The sequence below is a fragment of the Mesoplodon bidens genome (assembly GCF_964165515.1).
Source record: "Mesoplodon bidens genome assembly, chromosome: 2".
In the NCBI taxonomy this organism is placed as follows: Eukaryota; Metazoa; Chordata; class Mammalia; order Artiodactyla; family Ziphiidae; genus Mesoplodon; species Mesoplodon bidens.
Window position 1 is genome coordinate 166,766,800 of NC_138177.1, and position 27,592 is coordinate 166,794,391.

The 27,592-nt window shown below is 46.4% G+C and overlaps 2 protein-coding genes across 3 annotated transcripts in view; both read left to right on the top strand.

Annotated features, from left to right (window-relative positions):
- The first annotated feature begins 4,253 nt into the window (after nt 1-4,253).
- Nucleotides 4,254-14,484, top strand: PAQR7 (progestin and adipoQ receptor family member 7). 2 transcript variants are annotated; one of them, XM_081214442.1, is made up of 2 exons: nt 4,254-4,307; nt 12,388-14,484. In XM_081214442.1, the coding sequence occupies exon 2, from the start codon at nt 12,409-12,411 to the stop codon at nt 13,459-13,461; it is 1,053 nt and encodes a 350-aa protein (XP_081070568.1). In that variant the 5' UTR covers nt 4,254-4,307; nt 12,388-12,408; the 3' UTR covers nt 13,462-14,484. The 2 variants fall into 2 exon arrangements, with proteins under 2 accessions (XP_081070568.1, XP_081070567.1); XM_081214441.1 differs by lacking the exon at nt 4,254-4,307 and adding an exon at nt 8,169-8,263.
- AUNIP (aurora kinase A and ninein interacting protein) overlaps nt 8,205-27,592 on the top strand; it is a 40,286-nt gene continuing 20,898 nt past the window's right edge. The window contains exons 1-3 of the mRNA XM_081214435.1: nt 8,205-8,263; nt 15,325-15,506; nt 15,715-15,809. Of these exons, the coding sequence (XP_081070561.1) occupies nt 15,729-15,809 (81 nt within the window). The 5' untranslated portion in view covers nt 8,205-8,263; nt 15,325-15,506; nt 15,715-15,728. The remainder of the gene's footprint in view (nt 8,264-15,324; nt 15,507-15,714; nt 15,810-27,592) is intronic.

Consider the following 27,592-nt stretch of genomic DNA (forward strand, 5'->3'; position numbering starts at 1 on the left):
AATAAATAACAACAACAACAAAAAGATGCAAGAAATGTTTAAAAAAGACCTAGAAGAATTAAAGAACAAACAAACAGAGATGAACAATACAATAACTGAAATGAAAAATACACTAGAAGAAATCAATAGCAGAATAACTGAGGCAGAAGACGGATAAGTGACCTGGAAGACAGAATGGTGGAATTCACTGCCATGGAACAGAATAAAGAAAAAAGAATGAAAAGAAATGAAGACAGCCTAAGAGACCTCTGGGACAACGTTAAATGCACCAACATTCATATTATAGGGGTCCCAGAAGGAGAAGAGAGAGAGAAGGGACCTGAAAAAATATTTGAAGAGATTATAGTCGAAAACTTCCCTAACATGGGAAAGGAAATAGCCACCCAAGTCCAGGAAGCGCAGAGAGTCCCAGGCAGGATAAACCCAAGGAGAAACATGCCAAGACACACAGTAATCAAATTGACAAAATTAAAGACAAAGAAAAATTATTGAAAGCAACAGGGAAAAATGACAAATAATATACAAGGGAACTCCCATAAGGTTAACAGCTGATTTCTCAGCAGAAACTCTACAAGCCAGAAGGGAGTGACACAATATATTTAAAGTGATGAAAGGGCAGAACCTACAACCAAGATTACTCTACCTGGCAAGGATCTCATTCAGATTCAATGGAGAAATCAAAAGATTTACAGACAAGCAAAAGCTAAGAGGGCCTCCCTGGTGGCACAGTGGTTGATAGTCCACCTGCCGATGCAGGGGACATGGGTTTGTGCCCCAGTCCGGGAGGATCCCACATGCCGCAGAGCAGTTGGGCCTGTGAGCCATGGCCACTGAGCCTGCGTGTCCGGAGCCTGTGCTCTGCAACGGGAGAGGCCACAACAATGAGAGGCCTGCGTGCTGCAAAAAACAAACAAACAAACAAACAAAAAAACCCATATGATCCCTCAATAGATGCAGAAAAAGCTTTTGACAAAATTCAACACCCATTTATGATAAAAACTCTCCAGAAAGTGGGCACAGAGGGAACCTACCTTAACATAATAAAGGCCATATATGACAAACCCACAGCAAACATCCTTCTCAATGTTGAAAAACCTGAAACCATTTCCTCTAAGATCGGGAACAAGACTAGGATGTCCACTCTCACCACTATTATTCTACATAGTTTTGGAAGTCCTAGCCACGGCAATCAGAGAAGAAAAAGAAATAAAAGGAATACAAATTGGAAAACAAGAAGTAAAACTGTCCCTGTTTGCAGATGACATGATACTATACATAGTGAAACCTAAAGATGCCACCAGAAAATTGCTAGAGCTAATCAATGAATTTGGTAAAGTTGCAGGATGCAAAATTAATGCACAGAAATCTCTTGCATTCCTATACACTAACAACAAAAGATCAGAAAGAGAAATTAAGGAAACAATCCCATTCACCACTGCAACAAAAAGAATAAAATACCTAGGAATAAACCTACCTAAGGACACAAAAGATCTGTATGCAGAAAACTATAAGACACTGATGAAAGAAATCAAAGATGATACAAACAGATGGAGAGATATACCATGTTCTTGGATTGGAAGAATCAATATTGTGAAAATGACTACACTACCCAAAGCAATCTACAGATTCAGTGCAATCCCTATCAAACTACCAGTGGCATTTTTTACAGAACTAGAACAAAATATCTTAAAATTTGTATGGAAACACAAAAGACTCCGAATAGCCAAAGCAGTCTTGAGGGAAAAAATGGAGCTGGAGGAATCGGACTCCCTGACTTCAGACTATACTACAAAGCTACAGTAATCAAGACAATATGGTACTGGCGCAAAACAGAAATATAGATCAATGGAACAGGATAGAAAGCTCAGAGATAAACTCATGCACCTATGGTCAACTAATCTATGACAAGGGAGGCAAAGATATACAATGGAGAAAAGACAGTCTCTTCAATAAGTGGTGCTGGGAAAACTGGACAGGTACATGTAAAAGAACACTCCCTAACACCATACACAAAAATAAACTCAAAATGGATTAGAGACCTAAATGTAAGACTGGACACTATAAAACTCTTAGAGGAAAACATAGGAAGAACACTCTTTGACATAAATCACAGCAAGATCTTTTTTGATCCACCTCCTAGAGTAATGGAAATAAAAACAAAAATAAACAAATGGGACCTAACGAAACTTAAAAGCTTTTGCAAAGCAAAGGAAACTACAAACAAGACGAAAAGACAACCCTCAGAATGGGAGAAAACATTTGCAAATGAATCAACAGAAAAGGATTAATCTCCAAAATATATAAACAGCTCATGCAGCTCAATATTAAAAAAACAATTCAATCCAAAAATGGGCAGAAGACCTAAATAGACATTTCTCCAAAGAAGACTTACAGATAGCCAAGAAACACATGAAAAGGTGCTCAACATCACTAATTATTAGGGAAATGCAAATCAAAACTACAATGAGGTATTACCTCACACCAGTTAGAATGGGCATCATCAGAAAATCTACAAACAACAAATGCTGGAGAGGGTGTGGAGAAAAGGGAACCCTCCTGCACTGTTGGTGGCAATGTAAATTGATACAGCCACTATGGAGAACAGTATGGAGGTTCCTTAAAAAACTAAAAATAGAATTACCATATGACCCAGCAATCCCACTACTGGGCATATACCCAGAAAAACCATAATTCAAAAAGACTCATGGACCCCAGTGTTCATTGCAGCACTATTTACAATATCCAGATCATGGAAGCACCCTAAATGCCCATCGACAGACGAATGGATACAGAAGATGTGGTACATATATACAATGGAATATTACTCAGCCATAAAAAGGAACGGAATTGGGTCATTTGTAGAGACGTGGATGGATCTTGAGACTGTCATACAGAGTGAAGTAAGTCAGAAAGAGAAAAACAAATATCGTATATTAACGCATATATGTGGAACCTAGAAAAATGGTACAGATGAACCGGTTTGCAGGGCAGAAATAGAGACACAGGTGTAGAGAACAAACGTACTGACACCAAGGGGGGAAACTGGCGGGGGTGGTGGTGTGATGAATTGGGAGATTGGGATTGACATATATACACTAATATGTATAAAATAGATAGCTAATAAGAACGTGCTGTATAAAAAAATAAATAAAATTAAATTTAAAAATAAAAAATAAAATAAAAATAAAAAGGAAACCCCCCCCAAAACTGAGGCCCAGAGAGAACAAGGAGGAGCCTTGCCCAAAGTCACATGGTGAGTTGGGGTAACACCACCAGGACTTGGATCCTGTCATCAGGCCTGTGCCCCACAGCTGTCTCTCTGAATGGGCTCAGAGCTCCCTGAGGGCAAAGGGGTGTCCCTCCTAGACTGTCTTCTCTCAGCGGTCCATCCATCAGGCTGATGCTTCCAAGAAGGGTTGGGGTGTCTCCCCACTCTGCCTGGTCCAGGTCTTTGCACACCTGAGGAGCTGACAACCAACCCCTACCATTGTTGGTCCAATATTTACTGAGGGCCTACTATGTGCAGGGATTCCTCACCCTTCAGGTGCTCCCACTCCTGTAGGGAGATGTTACACTAGGAGTAGAAAGGTGTTTCAACAGAAGTCCTAACTATGTGCCTTGGGTTGGGCATATCAGGCGAAGCTCCCCGAAGAAAGGGCTTTCGGTGGGAACTTAAATAAGTTAGGGGAGCAGAGGTGGGGTGGAGCTCCCCAGAGAGATGAAGATGGGGAAGGTCAGGTGTGTCCCGACCAGAAGCATCCTAGAGAGGTGGGCTGTGTGGGTTTAAGTGCCTTCAGGGTTGGGCCGCACGCTCTCGCTGGGAAACTCGGGTGCTCCTGCTACAACTTGCCCTCTCCCTCTCAGGTCAGCCAGTTCCAGACTGCGAAGCTTGTGGCTCAAGGCGCCGGAAGTGGAAACCGCTCAGCTGGAGTGCCTGCTGAGCAAAGACTTCTGCTCTTTGGGCCTCGGAGTTCCCATCAGCACAAAAACCACAGGAACTCCCAAGACTGTCGTCACCGGTGTGGGTGACCACTCTCGGCTCCGCGTGCAACACGTGGACGCCATTGGGTAGAGGCTGCTGGCGCCCGGCCAGGCGGGCGCGGTGGGCGGGCGGCGGCCTAGTCCTGGGCCCGAAGCCCCGAGCGAAGGCCCGCTGCTGTCCGCCGCCGCCCCGCCCTCCCCCGGCTCGGGGCGGAGCCTCCGCCTGGCCGCCCCTTTATCTGCCCGCTTGCCGCCGGGATGCAGAGGGCCGCCGAGGGCCGCCGGATTGCAGTTGGGCCTCCTTTTGCAACTCGGTTCGGTCGCAGGTACGGCTGGGGGAAGAGTGGGAGGGGCGGGGGGCGGGCGGCGGGCAGAGGGGGCGCTTCCCGCGGGGCGGAGAGCGGGGAGCTGTGTGCAGCCGAAACTCGGAGCTAGGTGAGTTGGGGGCACGTGGGGAGGGAGTGGGAGGCTGACAGCGGGGATCAGCTGGAGTGGGGCGCCACTGAGGAGGGACTGGAGCAGGAAGGAGCGGAGCTGGAGGCGGAGAGTCTCAGGGAGGAGTGGGAGGAGACTGGGGGAGAGGGGCCATCAGAGCCGGAGGGAAGCGCATCTGTGAGGGAGCGAGCAGAGGCGCGAGCTGGCCTGGGAGTGCCGTGGTGTCTAGGAAGAGAATAGGCACGGAGCACGCTCCTTCCACTGAAGGAGGAATCTAGTGAGATTCCGGGGGCAAAAAAGGGGCGTGAGTACCTGGAACTGGGTGATGTGAGGGCCTCCCAGTTGGGAAACCGGAAACCGTGGAAAGAGCGCTGCTGGGGCTCAGAGGGGCTCTTGCTCCAAAGCAGCTTAGGTCCCGTGGGAGGGGGAAGTCTCCTTTGGGGTCGGGAGAGCATGAGGTTTCCTCCCACTCAGTGAGGGAAGCACTTGCCTCAAGACTATAGGCTTTGAGGACCTCTAGAGGTTTCCCTGGGGCATGCCACCGCCCCCCCCCCTCCACTCCGCCCCAAGCCTGGCGGGAGTGAGAGGTCAGGTCAGGCCAAGGCTGGGGAGTTTAAGAGTTAGATGTATTCTCAGGGCCTGGCTGGGTGCTCCTAGGTGGATATCCCATTAGAGACGGACTCAGCCTCCCAGCATGTGGTTTGTGCCACCGCTGAGCCCCTTAGTAGAGGCTGCTTTTCCCCAGCCTCAGTTTCCCTGCCAAGAGATCAGTGGTGAAACTTGTCAGTGGTAAAACCCAGGTCCCTTTTCTGTCCCCCTGGGCTGGAAACTGTAGCTAGCTCACCCACCCTCTCTGGGCCTGCTTTCCTCCACCAGGTGCTTCCTATTCCTCAGAGCAGTTCTGAGTCTGAGATCCTAGGAATTCCTTTAAGAGTGATTTATTTCATGCTGATCACACTTTTCAGTACAAATGGAAGCCCAAAGTGCAGTTACAAAAACAAAAGCGTTTTCTGTTCGGTTTTGGAAGACATGGAGGAACTTTTTCTTTAAACACGTTGGGCAGAACTGGGGAATTGGTTTGCATTGAGGGAGGTGACCCAGTTGCTGAGATATCAAGAAGCCAGCCAGGGATGAAAATTTTGCTTGTACAATCCGTGGCCACCCACTGGGTGCCTGGGAGTTGACCACAGCAGGTGAAGGGCAAGAGCACTGGTTTCGGAGTAAGATGTGCTCTGCCATCCTGCCTCAGTCTGGGGCTGTGACAACAGCTTAGCCACAGGTTCCAAGAGTTGCTCAGAGGGAGAGGTGAAATGCGTGTAAAAGTTCTTTGTAAGCAGCAAGCCACTGTAAATTATTAATGTTAGTGCCTAGTCTTTTTTTTTTTTTTTGCGGTACCCGTGCCTCTCACTGTTGTGGCCTCTCCTGCTGCGGAGCACAGGCTCCGGACGCGCAGGCTCAGCGGCCATGGCTCACGGGCCCAGCCACTCCGCGGCATGTGGGATCTTCCCGGACCGGGGCACGAACCCGTGTCCCCTGCATCGGCAGGCGGACTCTCAACCACTGCGCCACCAGGGAAGCCCTCTAGTCTTATTAATAATATTTCAGGCTCTGCCCTATTGTGTCATCCTTGTCAGGACCCCTCAAAAGGGTTTACCTCTGACCGCCCCATTGTTAACACTGGTCTGGCTTTTCTGTTATTTTTATCTAATGAGGCTAAACTTTGCCTTTCATGGCAAGATAAAGTTGTCTTTAAGGGAGTTGCTGAAACATCAGGGCCCAGAGAAGCAACAATGAATACTTTGCATGCCAGGAAGGAGGCAAAAGAGGAAGTAGAATTATAATCATATGATACTTAAAAGAGTTAGGTGCTATTTAGTTAGGTTATTAAGCTTCAAATGAGCAGGGTATTAATACCCTTAGGGGTTACCCTTAGCTGTTAATTAGCTGGACTATTAGTTCTATGAGGGCGGTGTTTTAACTGCTTTGTTCACTGTGGGAAGCTTCAGATCTTGACACACAGTAAGCCTAAAACAAATATTGCTGGAATGTCTCAGGGACTGAAGGGCCCTTTGAAATCATTGGTGAATTTACAATGGCCTTTGACATTTGGAGAAACAGGGCCAAGAGCGGAAGGGACTTGTCCAGGGTCACACTGGGATTGAGTGGCTGAGTCAGGACTAGAATCCAACAAAGATAGTGGAGCCCATGCTGTGCCAGAGCCAACACCTAGCTAGCATCTGTGACTTTGTTTTGCTTGAGGTAGCTATTATTATCCTCCGATTTCAAATGAAGAAACAGGCCCAGAGAGGTAAAGGAACTTTAGCAAAGTCACACAGCTGGTAAGTTCCAGACCTGAAATCCCACCCTCACAGAAAAATGGGGACCTGGGTTCTCTTGAAATATCTGCCCGAGGTGAGTGGTAGGTGCCCTCCCTGGGGGGAGCAGCTCTCTCCAGTTCTCCATGGTTACCATCAGGGTGGCTTCTTGCTGGGCTGGATTTTCCTGGGCCCAAGGGCATTTCATTTGTGTGGGTGAGCCCTGTCAGGGCAGGGAGCCTGTCTGCCTCGTTCACCATGTGCCCCAGCCTTGTGCCTGGCATATAGTAAGCACTGAGTAAAATCTGTGGGATGGGTATAACCCAGGGCTCTCCCACTCCAAAGCCTATTCACTACCCCATCCCCACAACTTGGTCTGCTGTTTCGCTCCCAGAGGTATCAGGGAGAGACCAGGAGGAACTAGGGGTGGCAAGCCTTGGTTGAGGAAGGAGGTGAGGAGGTTGACCTTGAGTTTAGAAAAGGGGAATGTGAATTGGGAGGGCTGGGGAGGTAGGAGAGGAGAAGAGGAAGGTGCTGCTCAGATTGACAGAAGAATTCCCACCTGGGCCCTGGAGATCCCAGTTCTGAAGTTCAGCCAACCCAGGAGCTGCCCAAACCTGCAAGACATGCCCCAACCAGGCCACAGTCCTTTTGCATTACCTGCTAGCACGGTCTATCCCAGCTACCCTCCTGCTCCAGGATGGGGCTCCTGGGGCTGCTGAACTTGAGGCCCTTTTCTCTGGGGATTTCACTTCCCAGCCACTTCTCTTGGATCAGTGGGCAAGTGCAAATCTTCAGAGCCCTGTGAATCCAGAGAGGTTACTCTGAATGGTCTTTGTTGAGCACACTTTAATTATTATTATTATTTATTATTTTTTTATTAGTTTCTGCTTTATTACACTTTAATTATTAAACTCCAACCAAATTCCCCTGGTCCCTAAATGCATCCTCAGAGAAAGGTAAAGATTTAAAGAGACAGTTAACTTTCTAAGGCCTCCAAACCCAGTGGAACCAGCTATCACGGGCTAAAAGAGGACCGAGTTTTTTAGAGAACCCCAAGTAAATTTTTCAAGCTGGGAATATTTTGAATACTAATACTCAGGCTGGGAATATTTCAAATACTACTACTCTTAATAATAATAATTACTACTACTATTAGTAATTAATACTAATAATAGGAATCATTTATTGAATCCCTAAACAGTGCTAAAACTGTTCTCATAAATTTAATCTTTGTAGCAGTCTATGAGGTAGGTATAATTCTTATGTGGGAGCTGAGGATCAGAGAAGGTGACACACTTGTCTTAGGTCACACAGTTAGGGAGGAGTCAAACCTGGTTTGTCCAAATCTGAAGTCCATCTCCTTCACGAGCCTTTATAGTGTCTCTTTTCTCCTTGGTTCCTAACTTCCTTTCATTGTGATTCCCACTGAGTAGAGGACAGAAGCCAGTCAAGTTTGCCTCACATCCATGAACCAGGCCCTGGACACCTGGTCTCAGCCCAGCTTTGCCCGCCTTGCTGTGTGATCTTGGGTAAGTCACAACATTTCAGCTAGCCCTCGGTTTCCCCAACTGTTTCATGCCAAGGTTAACCACAAGCTTCCTTCTGCAGCTGAGGCCTGGCTAGGGATGCAGAGTTTAGCCTGGACTTGACCAATGTGGGAGTGGTGATCGGGGGAGGGGAGAGGGTGGAGGTTGTCTTTAGCCCCATCCTCTGGTGACATCACACCCTCTGGTGACATCACACAAGACCCCTACAGTCCCTGGAAGCCCCACCCTTAGTGACCCTCACCTGTGGAAGTGCCAGCCAGTGCTTGGCATCTGGCAAATTTGCCCTGTTCCACAGCAGAAGTCATCAGCCCCTGGGTTCAAGAGAAATCCTTAGGTAACCAGTGCAATTAGGGAGACTTGGAGGGGGGCCATGGAGGTGTACTGGATTGGGGTGGGATGCCTGGAACAGCCAGATTCTGGCAGCCTGGTAGGTAGACTACTCAAAGGATGCCCTGAGGGTGTCCTCTGAATACTCACCCTCATCCTTCTGGCTCTTGCTAGACTCCTGCCCCTGCTTCTTTCCCCTGGATCCAGTGCCCCTTTCCATGGAGCCAGGAGATGGGAACTAACCCTGAAAATAGAGCTATTCAAATGGAATGGGGCCACTGGTCTAAAGGTCTAAAGGAAATAGGGCAACTTGACCTCTGTCATCCCAGTATGCAGCCTCTGGGTTCTGTGCTTAGGGCCCACTGTGTCTGGGGGAGGGGAAGGGCTGCAAGTGAGCTATTGCCCACCTGAGGAGGTAGCTGTGAGCCAGGGCTTCATTGGTGCAGAGAGAGTGGGTAGCTGGTAACTGGGTGAGTCTGAGGTCCCTGGATGCAAGTCAGTTGCTAGAAGCCTAAGGAAATAATTTATGGGAAAGGACCTGGTTGCCTGCTTTAGACCAGTGTTTTCCAAAGTAGTTCTTTGGGATGCAGTTAGGTATGACAAGAAGCAGGGCAGCAGGAGTGGCTGAGAGTATCTGTGCTATGCAGTCGGGGAGCTGGGTTCAGATCCTGGCTCCATCTCTCTCTCTCCCTCTCTCTCCCTCTCTCTGTATGGCCTTGGCTAAGGAGCTCCCAACCTCTCTGAATTTCACCCAACAACAAAATGGGCATAGTAATACCTACTTCACAGGCTAGTTATGAGAATTAATTGCAAAAAGGCTATGAAGAGTGAGCATATAGTAAACACTTCCAACATTTCAGCTAGCTTTATAATATAATCATTACTGGGAAAGGAATCCTTGGTCATGTAAGCTTGGCAAATGTAGGTTCAACAAAGTGAAGCAGGCTTCTTTGGTGCAGACCTTCTCCGAGCCTTTAATATGCTGTTATTACTTGGGAAGTTCTAAGAGTGGGATGTGGAGCATTGGACTGGACTTAACAGATCACAGGGACTCAGGAACTAATGCACCATCGAATGTCATCATTCCCTGGTCTTTGCCCTCATGGTGGAATGGAAACGTGGCTGGATTGGGCAACTCTGGAGAAGGCCTTGCTGTCTCTGGGCTCTTGTTTTCTCAATGTAAAACAAAAGAGCTGCGAGATGCTTTCAGAGGCCTTTTCTGGTCCCCTGAAGTTCTTAGTTGGGAAGACAAGGGTAGAGGCCAGACTGTTGAGGCTAAAGTCCTGTCTCTTGGGGAGGAGAAGAAATCCAGTGCTGGCTCCTCAACCAGCAAGTGGACCAAGGGAGTTCTTGTGCTCTGGACAGAAGTGGCCCCACTAATTAGTTTATCAGCAAGGTCTGCTTCCTAAACCTGCCAGGCTGTCTGGGAATAGAAAGTAGTGCTGTAATGACATTTAATTCTTTCCTCCCTACCAGACAAGGAAAGGCCAGAGACCAGAGCTGACTCCAGAATGTAATGCAGGAGGAGCTCAGGGATGCAAATCAGGCTGGGGCGTGGAGAAGTGTGGGCTGGGGGCTTGTCTTGATGTCGCCTTTGCATAGCAAGCACATTGCATTTACTTGGACCATGTGTGAATTATTGGGTGGCTTTGGGGGTGATCACGGTGCTGCTGGTGGCGGGGAACTTGAGTGCAGATCTTCTTGCCTCTTAGAATGACTGGTGCAAAGGAACTTGCAACAAATATCTGATGAATGATGGACAGAGTACATCTGGCTGCTGAGTCCAATAAGCTTCTTGGGGGAGAATCTGAGGGAGGGGAGTTGTCTGTCTAGCTAGTTGTCTGGCTAGTTTTTCAACAGATATTTGATTTAATGAATGAAACAGTGAATAATGATAAGCCTGAATTAAGCAATTGGTACCAGGCAAAAGCAGTATATAATTATGAAATGATTAATAGTACTTGCCACCTTGTTTTGCAAAGGGCAGTTTAAGGAAGTGGTTAAGATTGCAAACTGAGGGCGTCCCTGGTGGCGCAGTGGTTGAGAGTCCGCCTGCCGATGCAGGGGACACGGGTTCGTGCCCCGGTCCGGGAAGATCCCACATGCCGCGGAGCGGCTGGGCCCGTGAGCCATGGCCGCTGAGCCTGCGCGTCCTGAGCCTGTGCTCCGCAACAGGAGAGGCCACAACAGTGAGAGGCCCATGTATCACAAGAAAAAAAAAAAGATTGCAAACTGAGTTTACATCATGCCTCTGCCACTTCCTAGGCAGGGTACTTAACTTCTCTGTGCCTCAGTTTCCTTATCTGAAAAATGGGCATAATGATAATACCTATCTGATAGGGTGCTATGATGCTTAAATGAGTCAAATATGCATAAAGTGATTAAGACACTGACACATAGCACATGCTGTGTAAGCATTTGCTATGCTTTGTTTTCCTCTCTATAACCTCTACCATATCATGAAGTTCCTGAAGGCAGGGATCCAATTCTTTTCCACTGTCCTGCCCACCACCACCTTTGGGACCCGGCACAGGACATGAGGCAGAGAAGGGGCTCAGTAAGTGTTTGCTAAATGAATGAATGTGTTTTAAATGCTAAATTGTATAACCCATTATAGATCTCCCACAGGGAGGTGGCAGCTTGTACTGGTTTTAAAGGATTTCAGTAGAGGGAAAGGAAGTTGGCACAGGGTCTGACATTTGGGTTAGGTGGGAAATGAGGGTGGGAGCAGGTCATGGGGTCTTGAATGCCAGGTGAGGGGTTAGATTGGATTTATTTGCAATTAGCAATGGTGGAAGGGCTGGAGGGGGGAACTTTTGAGTGAGGGTGTGGCTGAGGGTAAGGGTTTTTTTTTATAGGATCAGTTGTTACTAGGGTCTTTTGGGGAAAAAGTGGCTTTTCGAGTTGGGCCTTGAGGGCTATGAAGTATTATCAGGATGCTATTATGTTGTTTTTTTCATTCAACAAACATTGAGCACCAGCTACCTGCTAAGCACCAGGGGTTCACAAAATAAGACAAACTGCCTACCCTGGAGGAGCTTGCATTAACAATTTAATGCCCGTGAGAAGTATTATAATGGTCAAAGGATTGTAGGCACTCAAGTTAGAGGGGTCATCATCGGAGGACCTCCAGGGAAAGTGTCACAGAAGAAATGGGTTTTGAGGGATGAATAGGAGTTTGCCAGATGGGCAAGATGAGGTAAATGGCTCAGATGGAGGGAACAGCTTGTGCAGAGCTATAGACATGTGAAACAGCAGGCCCACGGTTTTGATGAGGCTGTGGCTGGATGTGAAGTGCACTGTGGTTGAGTAATAAGGCTAGGAAAGTTAGTAGGGACCAGATCATGTAGGGTGATGGAGGGTCAATGGCAGACCCTGGCCACTCTGAAGGAGTTAAAGGTAGAGGCAGCAGGTCTGTTAGCAAGGTCATTGTCAGGTAAACACTGATGGCAACATGAACACAGGAGAAAACAGTGAGGGTTGCTGTATGGAGCCTGGACTGGAAAGAAGTAGGATGACATAGTGAGCCTCTTTAACACATGCCTCAAACATTTACTGAACACCTACTATGTGCCAGGCACTGTTCTAGGCACTTGAGATACATCAAGGAGAAGAACAATCATGAGTCAGAGCTGAGCTCTCCCTTAGGGCAACTCCCCTCCTCTTAAACTCAGTGTAGGGATAAGGGGGTGGGGAAGAGCACAGCCCCCCAGCTGCTGCTCATGGGGCAGGAGGGTGAGGACACCAGCCCCCTGACCTTGCTCGGGCCTCTCTCCCAGCTCCTCGCCCCGTCCACAGCCATGGCCACAATGGTGGCCCAGAAGCTCAGCCACCTCCTGCCCAGTTTGCGGCAGGTCCACCAGATGCCTCGGCCGTCTGTGCAGCCAGAGCCTGTGTTCACAGTGGACCGAACCGAGGTGCCGCCCCTCTTCTGGAAGCCATACATCTATGTGGGCTACCGGCCGCTGCATAGGACCTGGCGCTTCTACTTCCGCACACTGTTCCAGCAGCACAACGAGGCGGTGAACGTCTGGACCCACCTGCTGGCGGCCCTGGTGCTGCTGCTGCGGCTGGCCATCTTTGTGGGGACCGTGGACTTCCAGGGAGACCTGCACGCCCTGCCCCTCTTCATCATTGTCCTCGCCTCCGTCACCTACCTCTCCCTCAGTGCCTTGGCTCACCTCCTGCAGGCCAAGTCCGAGTTCTGGCATTACAGCTTCTTCTTCCTGGACTACGTGGGTGTGGCTGTGTACCAGTTTGGCAGTGCCCTGGCACACTTCTACTACGCTATTGAGCCCGCCTGGCATGCCCAGGTGCAGACCTTTTACCTGCCCATGGCTGCCTTTCTCGCCTGGCTTTCCTGCGCTGGCTCCTGCTACAACAAGTACATCCAGAAGCCCGGCCTGCTGGGCCGCACTTGCCAGGAGGTGCCTTCAGCACTGGCCTACGCACTGGACATCAGCCCCGTGGTGCACCGCATCCTCGTGTCCCCCAACCCTGCCACGGATGACCCGGCTCTTCTCTATCACAAATGCCAGGTGGTCTTCTTTCTGCTGGCTGCCACTTTCTTCTCTGCCTTCATGCCTGAGCGCTGGTTCCCTGGCAGCTGCCACGTCTTTGGGCAGGGCCACCAGCTCTTCCATGTCTTCTTGGTGCTGTGCACGCTGGCTCAGCTGGAGGCCGTGGCGCTGGACTACGAGGCCCGGCGGCCCATCTATGAGCCTCTGCACACCCGCTGGCCCCACAACTTCTCCGGCCTCTTCTTGCTTACTGTAGGCAGCAGCATCCTCACTGCATTCCTTCTGAGCCAGCTGGTACGGCGCAAACTCAATATCGATCGGAAGACCCAGTGAAGGGGGGTGGCAGATTTTAGGGAGGGAGGTATAGTGGGGGCCCAAGGGTCCGGGCTTGGCTCCAGATGGGAACAAGGCCTGGTAAAATTGCTTGTGTCTGGCCCGCGGTGACTTCTCTGTGCACGCCTCAGCTGCCAAGTGGGGCACTGGCCAGTCCTTGGATTTGAGGATTGGCTGGAGCTGCTGGGGTCCACTTCAGGGCCTGCCCCAGCTCCCTGCCCTGGGAGAGGGAAAAAGAAAGATGTGGGCCACCCTGGTTTGCCTCCCCCCATTGCCTCTCACTTAGGGGTGAGGATGGAGGATCAGCTGGGGCCAAGACACTGGCCTGGGCCTTCCAGATTATCTGGGAGGGGGTGAAGTTGGGATTTAGGTCAGAGTCAGATCTGAGCTGAGAGATAGGGGAAGCATCAGCAACTGTCCTCTACCCAGATTTCACTGGTGGATAGGGAAAGGACAGGCCCAAAATGTGTGCAGGATCTTACCATTCTTGAACCCCAGCCTGAAGTTTTGGTGCTGCAGAGAGCCCCCAAAGATAGAAGATTGTGCCAGGTAGAAATAGATCCCATCCAGTGCCCCATACCTCTTCAGTCACTGTCCCAGACAGTGAGCCCTGACCCTCCTAGCTCTGGCCTCTATGTCCCACACATCCTGTTCCCAGTGTCTTTCCTGGTTCCCTTGTTCATGATTCAGTGTTTATCCATTCAGTATTTCTTGGGCCTCTGCTCGGAGGCAGGCCACTGACTGGGCTCCGTGGATCAATGCAGGATGGTAAAGGCTTTAATATTGGAATGAACTGTCAGGGGAAGCACTGAGGAGGGAATAATTAGTGTTGCCTGGGACCCTCAGGGTCTTGGGTTGGGAAGGGTGAATAGGAGTTTACAGATGGAGAAGAGGAAGGGCATTCCAGGTAGAGGGAAAAACCTGTCCAAAGGCCAAGAGGTATGGAAGAAGGAGTTCACTGCGGCTGGAGTTAGGAGTGGTCTGGACTCTGATGTCCTGGATGCAATAAAGTGACTGTGATAAGAGCTGCCTCTTTGCTTTTTGTCTCCTATCCTAGAGAGGGAGCCCTGGTCCCCCTTGAATCTGTTCACTGTGTTGGAGGAGGTTTTCAGGGGGAGGCTGGGGGTGGGCATAGGGAGGAGGGGACAGATCCTGTCTTATCTTTGCCTGGGGTTGGGGTTGGGGTCTTATTCACTATATACGTGAACTTTTTTTTTTTTTGGTAGGAAAGGTGGGGCAGTTTTATTACTAAATAAGTTTTAGAAGTTAAAAGAATGTGTTTAAAAATATATAATTTGACAGATATTTCACTTTTTGGTTTTTCAATCAAGGAGGATCTTATATGTTAACTTTTATGATATTGTTATATGTTAACGTTTACAGTATTGCCTTTTCCACAGTACATAAGCAATGTATGGTAATATATGTACAGTGAAGGAAAATTAGGAAGTACAGGTAAGAAAAACAAAAAAACCCTGAATGAATAAGAAATATCACTCCACTGCTAAAATATCCTGTTATACATATAGTACATCTATGGAGATTGTGGTTATGGTTGCCAGCATTTTTGCATCTCTGAGGGGCTCTCAGAATTTACAAAGTACTTTCACAAACCTTATTTGATCCTCTTTAAAATCCAAGGCCACACAGCGAGAAAAGCAATACTGAAAGCTAATTCTTGACTGCAAATTTTTAATTTTCATTCTACTTAACGTTTTCTAAATCCTCTCCCATGAGGTTTCATAGTTATACTTAGCTTTTTGTTTCTTGTTTTGAATTACAAAAGTAATCCATTTAAGGTAGCGTTGAGGACCCCAGCTTTGCAGTTGGCGGACCAGAGCCTCCTCTCCTCTTCCTTTTGAGATCTTCGTGAGGATTCAGCGATAAGACAAGGAAAACCCTGAGCCCCGATAGTTATCAGTACGAAAGTGCAACTCACTCAGCAAAAAGAAAATGTGCATTCCTTGTGCAGTGTCGCGAACGCGTTCACACAACACAGTTCTGGAATACAACTGAATGAAAAAACCAGCAAGAACGTGGCCTTGGTAACATTAAGGGGTCAGGCTGGCAGGGTTTAGGGAAGGGGCGGGGCTTGGGCCGGGGCGGAGCTGACGCTGGGGGCGGTGCCTGAGCGGGGGCGGCCGCGGCGTAGCTCCGCTCCCAGCGTTGGCGCGAGATTCGAACGTCGGCGGAGTCAGTTATGGCGGTTCCCTGAGGCGGCCGGACCCCGACTCCGTTATCACGTTGTCTTAGTCTCCTCAGCGGCCATGAGGCGCAGAGGCCCGGAGGAGGAGGAGGCCTGCGGCGTGTGGCTGGACGCGGCGGCGCTGAAGAGGCGGAAAGCGCAGGTAGGGCGTTGAGGCGAGAGAGGGTGTTGGGGGAGGGGTTAGAGGCCCGGAGGCGTGAGAAGGGAGGAGTTTGGGAGCACCTGGATGTGATGTGGAGATAGAGTCGGGGACCGAGAACGAATAGCTTTGGCTATTCAGGGGAGAGAGGGGCTGGAGTCTGAAGAAGGTTGAAAAATGGGGTTTGGAAAGGGTGGAGAGAAAATGGGGGCGGCAGGCAGGCAGGCTGGCGGGGGTGGTGGGGTGGGGTGGGGTGTGTGTGGAGAGACTGGGGCAGCGAGATTTCGAGGTGAGGGAAGAGGGTGGAGAGAAAATTTGCTCCGAGGAGCGTAATGCAGCAGACCCCTTAACTCGGAGTCCCTTCAAGAAGGTAGCAGAGGGCTTCCCTGGTGGCGCAGTGGTTGAGAGTCCGCCTGCCGATGCAGGGGACACGGGTTCGTGCTCCGGTCCGGGAGGATCCCACATGCCGCGGAGCGGCTGGGCCCGTGAGCCATGGCCGCTGAGCCTGCGCGTCCGGAGCCTGTGCTCCGCAACGGGAGAGGCCACAACAGTGAGAGGCCCGCGTACCGCAAAAAAAAAAAAAAAAAGAAGGTAGCAGAGGCTGAAATACGGAGGGGTGGGTGCATATGCAAACTTCGGAAGTTCTCGCCCCGAGGTCCGTTTCTTCCCTACTTGTCAGGTTGCCGGCCATCTACCTGCCCAGAACATGTAACTTTAGGGGAAAAAGTAGAAGAGACGGGGAGGGGAGCTGGCCTAATATTTATTAAGCATCCGCTGGGTGCCACATACTGTATTAAGTATTTAATATGTGTTATATGTGTCATCACCCTTATGGAAATGAGGAAACTGAGGTGAGGTAATGAACCCGGGTTCGCCCAACTAGAAGTGGGAAGCCCACCCAGGTTTGGCACATATGCGAGATTCTCTGTTAGTCATTACAAAGAAACAAAAGTATGGGATAATAACAGTTAATGTTTATTGAGCATTTTAAGCTGGACACTGTGCTGAGAATTTGTTGAGTTATCTTATTTGGTGCAATTCTATGTAGTAGTAATATAGTGATACCCATTTTACACATGAAAAACAGGCTCAAAGCAGACAGTAACGGTAGAGTTCTTGCTCTTAAGTTGCTTACAGTCATGTGGGGAAGAAAAGATGTACAGATAATAGTAATATATAATTTATTGATTACTTTCTACGTGTCAGGCACTTTGCTGGGACTTTACATGTCTTATCAGTGGCAGGTACTCAAAATTCAATGAAGTAGGTACTCTCATTATCTCTGTTTTATATTTCTCATATATATTTGGTCTTTGTCTTTGGTTCTTGGCTCACAGCTCCTAAAACCCTTGGAATTTCCTGTGTTATGAGTGATAATGGTGTCTTTTATATTTAATGAGGTGACTTTTGGAAAGCCCTTAGGTAACCTAAGGATGAGCTGGTTGCCAGGAAAGCCGTCCATGTGATTAGAGGGTTGGAACTTTGACTCCCTCCATTCCCCTACCTCTAAGGAGAGAAGGGCTGGAGATTGAATTCAGTTACCAATGGCCATTGCTTAAATCAATCATGTCTGTGTAATAAAGCCTCCATTAAAAACCCAAATGGACAGGGTTCAGAGAGTTTCCAGGTTGGTGAACATGTGGAGGTGCAGGGAGAGTGGCGCGCCTGGAGAGGGCATGGAAGCTCCGTACCCCTTCCCACATACCTTGCCCTATGCATCTCTTCTATCTGGCTGTTCCTGAGTTATATCCTTTTATAATAAACGGGTGATCGAGCAAGTAAAATGTTTCTGTGAATTCTGTGAGCCACTCTAGCAGTTGAACCCAAGGAGGGGGTTGTGGGGACCTCTGATCTATAGCCAGCTGGTCTGAAGTTTAGTTAATAACCTGGACTTGGGATTGGCATCCTGATTAGGAGGAGGTTGTTGGAACCCCTAATCTATAGCCAATTGGTCAGAAGCACAGGTAATAGATAGATAGATAAAGCACAGGTAATAGATAGATAGATAAATATATGGATGTATTTCCCCCACAAATGAGATTATATCAGTTTGTTCTGCTGCTCACCTTTCACTAAATATATGATTTCAGTATGGTTTTTTTTTTTTTTTTTTTTTTCTTTTTGGCGGTACACGGGCCTCTCACTGTTGTGGCCTCTCCTGTTGCGGAGCACAGGCTCCGGACGCGCAGGCTCAGCGGCCATGGCTCACGGGCCTAGCCGCTCCGCGGCATGTGGGATCTTCCCGGACCGGGGCAGGAACTGGTGTCCCTGCATCAGCAGGCGGACTCTCAACCACTGCGCCACCGGGGAAGTGCCTAGTATGGGTTTTTAAAAAGACCATTTTGGGACGTCCCTGGTGGTCCAGTGGCTAAGGCTCAGCGCTCCCAGTGCAGAGGGCCTGGGTTCAATCCCTGGTCAAAGAACTAGATCCCATGTGCCGCAGCTAAGAGTTCGCAGGCCTCAACTAAAGATCCCACATGCCACAACGAAGATCCCTTGTGCTGCAACTAAGACTCGGTGCAGCCAAATAGATAAATATTTTAAAAAGAAAGACCATTTTAATTTACGTGATTTTCAAATGTGGTGTTTTAACTTTGTTGCCTCTATATTAAAATATTGGAGAAAAAAATTTTTTTTTTTTTGTGGTACGCGGGCCTCTCACTGTTGTGACCTCTCCCGTTGCGGAGCACAGGCTCCGGATGCGCAGGCTCAGCGGCCATGGCTCACGGGCCTAGCCACTCCGCGGCATGTGGGATCTTCCCGGACCACGAACCCGTGTCCCCTGCATCGGCAGGCGGACTCTCAACCACTGTGCCACCAGGGAAGCCCTGGAGAAAATTTAACAAAGGTTTTCCTGTACATTAAAGAGGTAAAAAGATTTAGCATCTGATTTGTATATATGCTGTCTCTTAAGTGTATTATATTTAAAATGTCATTATAACTTAGAAAATAATTTCTGTTTCTTCATCTATGATGCAGTTTAGTTCCCTACCCTTGAGATATGTAGCAGAGAAGGGGAAGTGGACATAACTAAGAGGGAGACGGAAATGCAAAGATATCAGAAATCTTGGCTGAGTCATCACTGGTTTCTCCACCAGCCTTGGAGGAACACTGAATGCCACTGACATTCTGCAACTTTATTAACTTTCAGTCCACCAGCAAATGCTATGGACTGTGCCTTCAAATGTATTTAGAATGTCATCATTTCCTACTGTTTCTACTGCTACCACCTGAGCCAGAGTGACCCTTTGCTCACTGTTAAGTTTAAAACCATCTAGTGGTTTCTTACCTTCTAGTAAAAACCAAAATCTTTTTAATGCCTGTAAGACACCATCTGATCTTGTGTGCCCTCTTATGCCTTTTAGACCTCATCTGCTCTTCACTCTGCCTCTGCTCCAACCATACTGGCCTGCTTGCTGTCTTTCAAGGCAAGCACATCTGTGCTTGGGACTTTTAGATACTTGTGCCTGAAGTGTAAAGGGCTTAGAGAGCCACATTGCTCTGCTCCTTCATTTGTTCAAATGTCAGCTTAACTGAGTTTTTTCTTAACCATCCTTTCCCTTACCCTCTACTACCTTTAATCTTGCTTTGTTTTTCTCCATAGCACTTTTCACCATCAGACATATTATATGCTGCATATTTACTTTTTCATTTATTGTCTTTCTTCCCCTACTAGAATGAAAGTTCCATTAAGCAGTCCTTCAGAAACTTTCTGGCATGTAATAGGTACTCAGTAAATATTTATTGAATGAGCAAATGAGTGAATGAGTGAATCTATCTGGTGGGCTTGGCTTTCAGAAATGCAAATGGAATGGAGCAGTGGGTGGCAGCTGGAAGGACTTTGAAGGGAATGCTAGTGAAAGCTTGAAGAGCTTTTAAGGAACTGTTTCTAGAAGTCTGATGACCTTTGAGGAGGCTGTGGGTGAGGGTTTAAAGGAAAGTGAGAAAAATCTTGGAAACTGGTTATGCGTCGACAAAGTGTAGCAACACTGTTGGCTGTAGTAAAGGGGAAGGTAGAAAATGTACCTAATGAACTGGATGATGTAGCTAAGGAGATTTCCAGGCAGAGTGTTAAAGGTGCTAGCTGGGTTTTTTTTTTTTTTTTGGCTGGTTATAGCAGAAAGCTAGAGGACAGAGAGAAAGCTGAAGGAATGTCTGTTAAAAAGAAGTATAGCCTAGCTGGTTTTTGAAAATTCCCAGCCTCTCCAGGCAGCACACAGTGGGATTTATTTATTGATTTATTTATTTACTTATATTAAACTAAAAAAAATTGAAGTATAGTTGCTGTACAATATTATATAAGTTAAAGGTGTACAATATAGTGATTCACAGTTTTTAAAGGTTATACTTCATTTATAGTTATAAAATACTGGCTATATTCCCTTTGTTGTACAATGTATCCTTGTAGCTTATTTTATTTTATTTATTTTTTTAATAGATCTTTATTGGAGTATAATTGCTTCACAATACCGTGTTAGTTTCTGTTGTACACCAAAGTGAATCAGCCATATGCATACATGTGTCCCCATATCCCCTCCCTCTTGAGCCTCCCTCCCATCCTCCCTATCCCACCCATCTAGGTCATTGCAAAGCACAGAGTTGATCTCCCTGTGCTATGCTGCTATTCCCACTAGCTATTTTACATTCAGTAATGTATATATGTCGATGCTACTCTCACTTTGCCCCAGCTTCCCCCTCCCACCCTATGTCCTCAGGTCCATTCTGTACGTCTACATCTTTATTCCTGCCCTGCAACTAGGTTCATCAGTACCATTTTTTTCTTTTTTTTTAGATTCCATATATATGTGTAAGTATACGGTATTTGTTTTTCTCTTTCTGACTTACTTCACTCTCTCTGTATGACAGACTCTAGGTCCATCCACCTCACTACAAATAACTCAATTTCGTTTCTTTTTATGGCTGAGTAATGTTTCATTATATATATGTGCCACATCTTCTTTATCCATTCATCTGTCGATGGACACTTAGGTTGGTGCCATGTCCTGGCTGTTGTAAGTAGTGCTGCAGTGAACATTGTGGTACGTGTCTCTCTTTTTAAAATTTATTTATTTTTGGCTGCGTTGGGTCTTTGTTGCTGCGCGTGAGCTTTCTCTAGTTGCAGTGAGCGGGGGCCACTCTTTATTGGGGTGTATGGGCTTCTCATTGTGGTGGCTTCTCTTTGTTGTGGAGCACGAGCTTTAGGCGTGCAGGCTTCAGTAGCTGTGGCATGTGGGCTCAGTAGTTGTGGCTCATGGGCTCTAGAGCACAGGCTAAGTAGTTGTGGCCCACTGGTGTAGTTGCTCCGCGACATGTGGGATCTTTCTGGACCAGGGCTCGAACCCGTGTCCCCTGCATTGGCAGGTGGATTCTTAACCACTGCGCCAGCAGGGAAGCCCACATGTCTCTTTTTGAGTTATGGTTTTCTCAGGGTATATGCCCAGTAGTGGGATTGCTGGGTCATATGGTAGTTCTATTTTTAGTTTTTTAAGGAACCTCCATACTGTTTTCCATAATGGTTATATCAATTTACATTCCCACCAACAGTGCAGGAGGGTTCCCTTTTCACCACATCCTTTTCAGCATTTATTGTTTCTAGATTTTTTGATAATAGCCATCATGACTGGCGTGAGGTGATACCTCATTGTGGTTTTGATTTGCATCTCTCTAATAATTAGTGATGTTGAGCATCTTTTCATGTGCCTCTCGGCCATCTGTATGTCTTCCTTGGTGAAATGTCTATTTAGGTCTTCGGCCCATTTTTTTTGCGGTACGCGGGCCTCTCACTGTTGTGGCCTCTCCCGTTGCGGAGCACAGGCTCTGAACGCGCAGGCTCAGCGGCCATGGCTCACGGGCCTAGCCGCTCCGCTGCACATGGGATCTTCCCGGACCGGGGCACGAACCCGTGTCCCCTGCATCGGCAGGCGGACTCTCAACCACTGCGCCACCAGGGAAGCCCCCCGCCCATTTTTTAATTGGATTGTTTGTTTTTTTTGATATTGAGCTCCATGAGCAGTTTGTATATTTTGGAAATTAATCCTTTGTCCATTGTTTCATTTGCAAATATTTTCTCCCATTCTCAGAGTTGTCTTTTTGTCTTGTTTATGGTTTCCTTTGCTGTGCAAAAGCTTTTAAGTTTGATTAAGTCCCATTTGTTTATTTTTGTTTTTATTTCCGTTACTGTAGGAGGTGGGTCAAAAAAGACCTTGCTGTGGTTTATGTCAGAGTGTTTTTCCTATGTTTTCCTCTAAGAGTTTTAGAGTGTCTGGTCTTACATTTAAGTCTTTAATCCATTCGGAGTTTATTTTTCTGTATGGTGTTAGATGGTGTTCTAATATCATTCTTTTACATGTAGTTGTCCAGTTTTCCCAGCACCACTTATTGAAGAGGCTGTCCTTTCTCCATTGTATGTTCTTGCCTCCTTTGTCGTAAATTAGGTGACCATATGTGCGTGGGTTTATCTCTGGGCATTCTATCCTGTGCCATTGATCTATATTTCTGTTTTTGTGCCAGTACCATACTGTCTTGATTACTGTAACTTTGTGGTATAGTTTGAAGTCGGGGAGCCTGATTCCTCCAACTCTGTTTTTCTTTCTCAAGATTGCTTTGGCTATTTGGGGTCTTTTATGTTTCCATATGAATTGTAAAATTTTTTGTTCTAATTCTGTGAAGAATGCCATTGGTAGTTTGATAGGGATTGTACTGAATCTGTAGATTGCTTTGGGTAGCATAATCATTTTCACAATATTGATTCTTCCAATCTAAGAACATGGTCTATTTCTCCATCTGTTTACGTCATCTTTGATTTCTTTCATCAGTGTTTTATAGTTTTCTGAGTACAAGTCTTTTGCCTCCTGAGGCAGGTTTATTCCCAGGTATTTTATTCTTTTTGTTGTGATGGTAAATGGGATTGTTTCCTTAATTTCTCTTTCTGATTTTTCATTGTTGGTGTATAGGCATGCTGGTGATTTCTGTGCATTAATTTTGTATCCTGCAGCCTTACCAAATTCATTGATTAGTTCTAGTAGTTTTCTGGTGGCATATTTAGGATTTTCTATGTATACAGTGATGCAAACAGTGACAGTTTTACTTCTTCTTTTCCAATTTGTATTCCTTTCATTTCTTTTTCTTCTCTGATTGCCGTGGCTAGGACTTCCAAAACTATGTTGAATAAGAGTGGTGAGAGTGGACATCCTTGTCTTGTTCCTGATCTTAGTGGAGATGCTTTCAGTTTGTCACCATTGAGTATGATGCTAGCTGTGGGTTTGTCGTATATGGCCTTTATTATGTTGAGGTAGGTACCCTCTGTGCCCATTTTCTGGAGAGCTTTTATCATAAATTGGTGTTGAATTTTGTCAAAAGTTTTTTCTGCATCTATTGAGAGGATCATATGGTTTCTATTCAATTTGTTAATGTGGTATATCACATTGATTGATTTGTGTATATTGAAGAATCCTTGCACACCTGGGATAAAATCCCACTTGATCATGGTGTATGATCCTTTTAATGTGTTGTTGGATTTCTTTTGCTAGTATTTTGTTCAGGATTTTTGCATCTGTGTTCATCAGTGATATTGGTCTATAATTTTATTTTTTTCTGATATCTTTTTCTGGTTTTGGTATCAGGGTGATGGTGGCTTCGTAGAATGATTTTGGGAGTGTTTCTCCCTCTGCAATTTTTTGGAAGAGTTTGAGAAGGACCGGTGTTTGCTCTTCTCTAAATGTTTGATAGAATTCTGTGAAGCCATCTGGTCCTGGACTTTCGTTTGTTGGAAGATTTTTAATTATGGTTTCAACTTCATTACTTGTGATAGGTCTGTTTATATTTTCTAATTCTTCCTGGTTCAGTCTTGGAAAATTGTACCTTTCCAAGAATTTGTCCGTTTCTTCGTGGTTGTCCATTTTATTGGCATATAGTTGTTTGTAGTAGTCTCTTACAATCCTTTGTATTTCTGCAGTGTCAGTGTGATTTCTCCTTTTTCATTTCAAATTTTATTGATTTGTGTCCTCTCCCTTTTTTTCTTGATGAGTCTGGCTAAGGGTTTATCATCTCAAGGAACCAGCTTTTAGTTTTATTGATCTTTGCTATTGTTTTCTTTGTTTCTATTTCATTTATTTCTGCTCTGACTTTTATGATTTCTTTCCTTCTACTGACTTTGGGTTTTCTTTGTTCTTCTTTCTCAAGTTTTTTTTTTTTTTTTTGCGGTACGCAGGCCTCTCACTGTTGTGGCCTCTCCCATTGCAGAGCACAGGCTCTGGACGCGCAGGCTCAGCGGCCATGGCTCACGGGCCCAGCTGCTCCACGGCATGTGGTATCTTCCCGGACCGGGGCACAAACCAGTGTCCCCTGCATCGGCAGGTGGACTCTCAACCACTGCGCCACCAGGGAAGCCCTCTAGTTGTTTTAAGTGTAGGGTTAGATTGTTTATTTGAGATTTTTCTTGTTTCTTGAGGTGAGATTGAATTGCTATAAACTTCCCTCTTAGAACTGCTTTTGCTGCGTCCCATAGGTTTTGGGTCGTCGTGTTTTCGTTATCACTTGTTTCTATGTATTTTTAAATTTCTTCTTTGATTTCTTCAGTGATCTCTTCGTTATTTAGTAACGCATTGTTTAGCCTCCATGTATTTGTGTTTTTTACAGTTTTTTTTCTGTAATTGATTTCCAGTCTCATAATGTTGTGGTCAGAAAAGATGCTTGATATGATTTCAGTTTTCTTAAATTTTCCAAGGCTTGATTTGTTACCCAAGATGTGATACGTCCTGGAGAATGTTCTGTGTGCACTTGAGAAGAAAGTGTATTCTGCCACTTTCTGGAATGTTTTATAAATATCAATTAAATCTGTCTGGTCCATTGTGTCATTTAAAGCTTGTGTTTCCTTATTTATTTTCTGTTTGGATGATCTGTCCATTGGTGTAAGTGGCGTGTTAAAATCCCCTACTATTATTGTGTTACTGTCGATTTCTCCTTTCATGGTTGTTAGCATTTACCTTATGTATTGAGGTGCTCCTATGTTGGGTCCATAAACACTTATAATTGTTATATCTTCTTCTCGGATTGATCCTTTGATCATTATGTAGTGTCCTTTTTTGTCTCTTGTAATAGTCTTTATTTTAGAGTCTATTTTATCGGATATGAGTATTGCTACTCCAGCTTTCTTTTGATTTCCATTTGCATGGAATATCTTTTTCCATCCCTTCACCTTCAGTCTGTATGTGTCCCTAGGTCTGAAGTGGGTCTCTTGTAGACAGCATATATATGGGTCTTGTTTTTGTATCCATTCAGCCAGTCTGTGTCTTTTGGTTGGAGCATTTAATCCATTTACATTCAAGATTATTATTGATATGTATGTTCCTATTGCTGTTTTCTTAATTGTTTTGGGTTTTTGTGGGTCTTTTTCTTCGCTTCTGTTTCCCACCTAGAGAAGTTTCTTTAGTATTTGTTGTAAAGCTGGTTTGGTGGTGCTGAATTCTCTTAGTTTTTGCTTGTCTGAGAAGCTTTTGACTTCTCCATCAAATCTGAATGAGATCCTTGCTGGGTAGAGTAATCTTGGTTGTAGGTTTTTCTCTTTCATCACTTTCAGTATATCCTGCCACTCCCTTCTGGCCTGCAGAATTCCTGCTGAAAATTCAGCTGATAACCTTATGGGGATTCCTTTGTACGTTATTTTTTTCCCCTTGCTGCTTTTAATATTTTTTCTTTGAATTTAATTTTTGTTAGTTTGGTTAATATGTGTCTTGGTGTGTTTTTCCTCGGGTTTATCCTGTATGGGACTCTCTGTGATTCCTGGACTTGGGTGACTATTTCCTTTCCCATTAGGGAAGTTTTCGACTATAATCTCCTCAAATATTTTCTCATGCCCTTTCTTTTTCTCTTCTTCTTCTGGGACCCCTATAATTCAAATGTTGGTGCTTTTAGTGTTATCCCAGGGGTCTCTGAGATTGTCTTCAATTCTTTTCATTCTTTTTTCTTTATTCTGCTCCTCGGCAGTTATTTCCACCATTTTGTCTTCCAGCTCACTTATTCGTTCTTCTGCCTCAGTTATTCTGTTATTGTTTCCTTCTAGTGTATTTTTCATTTCAGTTATTGTGTTGTTCATCTCTGTTTGTTTGTTCTTTAGTTCTTCTAGATCTTTGTTAAACATTTCTTGTATTTTCTCCATTCTATTTCCGAGATTCTGGATCATCTCTACTGTCATTACTCTGCATTCTTTTTCAGGTAGATTGCCTGTTTCCTCTTCATTTATTTGGTCTTGTAGGTTTTTACCTTGCTCCTTCATCTGTGACATATATTTTTGCTGTCTCTCTTTTTTTTTAATGTATGGGAATATGTTCCTGACTTACTGGTTGTTTGGCCTGAGGCTTCCAACACTGGAGTTTGTAGGCTGTTGGGTAGAGCTGGGTCTTGGTGCTGAGATGAGGACCTCTGTGAGACCTCACTCTGATGAATAATCCCTGGGGTCTGAGGTTCTCTGTTAGTCCAGTGGTTCCGACATGGAGCTCCCACTGCAGGAGCTTTGACCTGACCCCTGGCTCGTGAACCAAGATCCCACAAACTGCGTGGGGTGGCAAAAAAAAAAAAAAAAAAAGAGAGAGAGAGCAATAACAAAGTTAAAAATAAAATTACACTCGGAAGCTAACAGACATGTTAGAAAGAATATAAAAGTAAAAATATAGGTGAATCAACAACCGGAAGGTACAACAGTACCACAATAGTAAAAAAAGAGGAGGAGGGAAAAGAGAAAAGTACAAAAAAAAAGAAAGCTGGGGAAAAGGCCTTGGCTGTGGAGGGTGGGACCTAAGCAAGGGTGAGGTTTGGGTGGTGGGCGGGGCCTATGCTTAGGACCCACGGGGCTGGAAAAGGCCCTGGGGGCTGTGGGGGGTGGGCTTAGGCTCAAGGAACAGAAGGGGCACAGGCGTCCCCCCCCACACCTGGACTCAGAGGGCAGGGGACCTCACCTGGGAGCCTAGCAGCCTTCCTGGTCTTGAGTGGGTGGGAAAAACGGTCTCCTCTCCTCTCCTCTCCTGCTCCTCCTGCTCCTCCTGTCCTGGAGGGCTCCTCCCGTCTTGGAGGTCCCCTCCCGCCTGCCTCTCCTGTTCTCCCCTTGGCCTTCTTCCTATGCCCCCAGGACCCATGTGGCCTGGAGAGGGCTTTGGAGGGCAGGGGACCGGCCTGGGAGCTCAGCGGGCTCCTGGGCCTGAGTGGGCAGGGCAAAAGCCCTCTGCTCCTTTGTCACTCCTCCCGGAGGGCCCCTCCTGCCTACCTCTCCTGATCTCCCTGGCCTCAGGGGCGCCAATCCTGTCTGGCCTCCACTTCTCCTCCCCGATCTGTCCCCCCACGTCCTACTGGTTCACTTGGGGGTTCCTCCCATCTCATTGGGTGTCAGGGTTTCCCACCAACGGCCGGCAGCCACCCTAGTTGTGGGGAGACGCTAACTCGGTGTCTTCCCACACCTCCATCTTCACTCTGCCTTCTGTAGTTTATTTTATATCTAATAGTTTGTACCTCTTAAGCCCCTACCCCTGTATTACCCATCCTCCCCCGCCATTGGTAGCCACTAGTTCTCTTAGTCTGCTTCTTTTTTGTTGCATTCACTAGTTTGTTGTATTTTTTAGATTCCACATATAAGTGATTTCATACAGTATTTGTCTTTCTCTGTCTGACTTGTTTCACTTAGCATAATGCCCTCCAAGTTGTTGCTGCAAATGGCAAAATTTCATTCTTTTTTATGGCTGAGCAGTATTCCACAGTATGTATGTATGTATGTATACATACATCGTACATACCATGTC

What these genes read in the sequence shown, in the direction of transcription:
- PAQR7 (XM_081214442.1), top strand. Translation starts at nt 12,409, where the DNA reads ATGGCCACAATGGTGGCCCAGAAGCTCAGCCACCTCCTGCCCAGTTTG.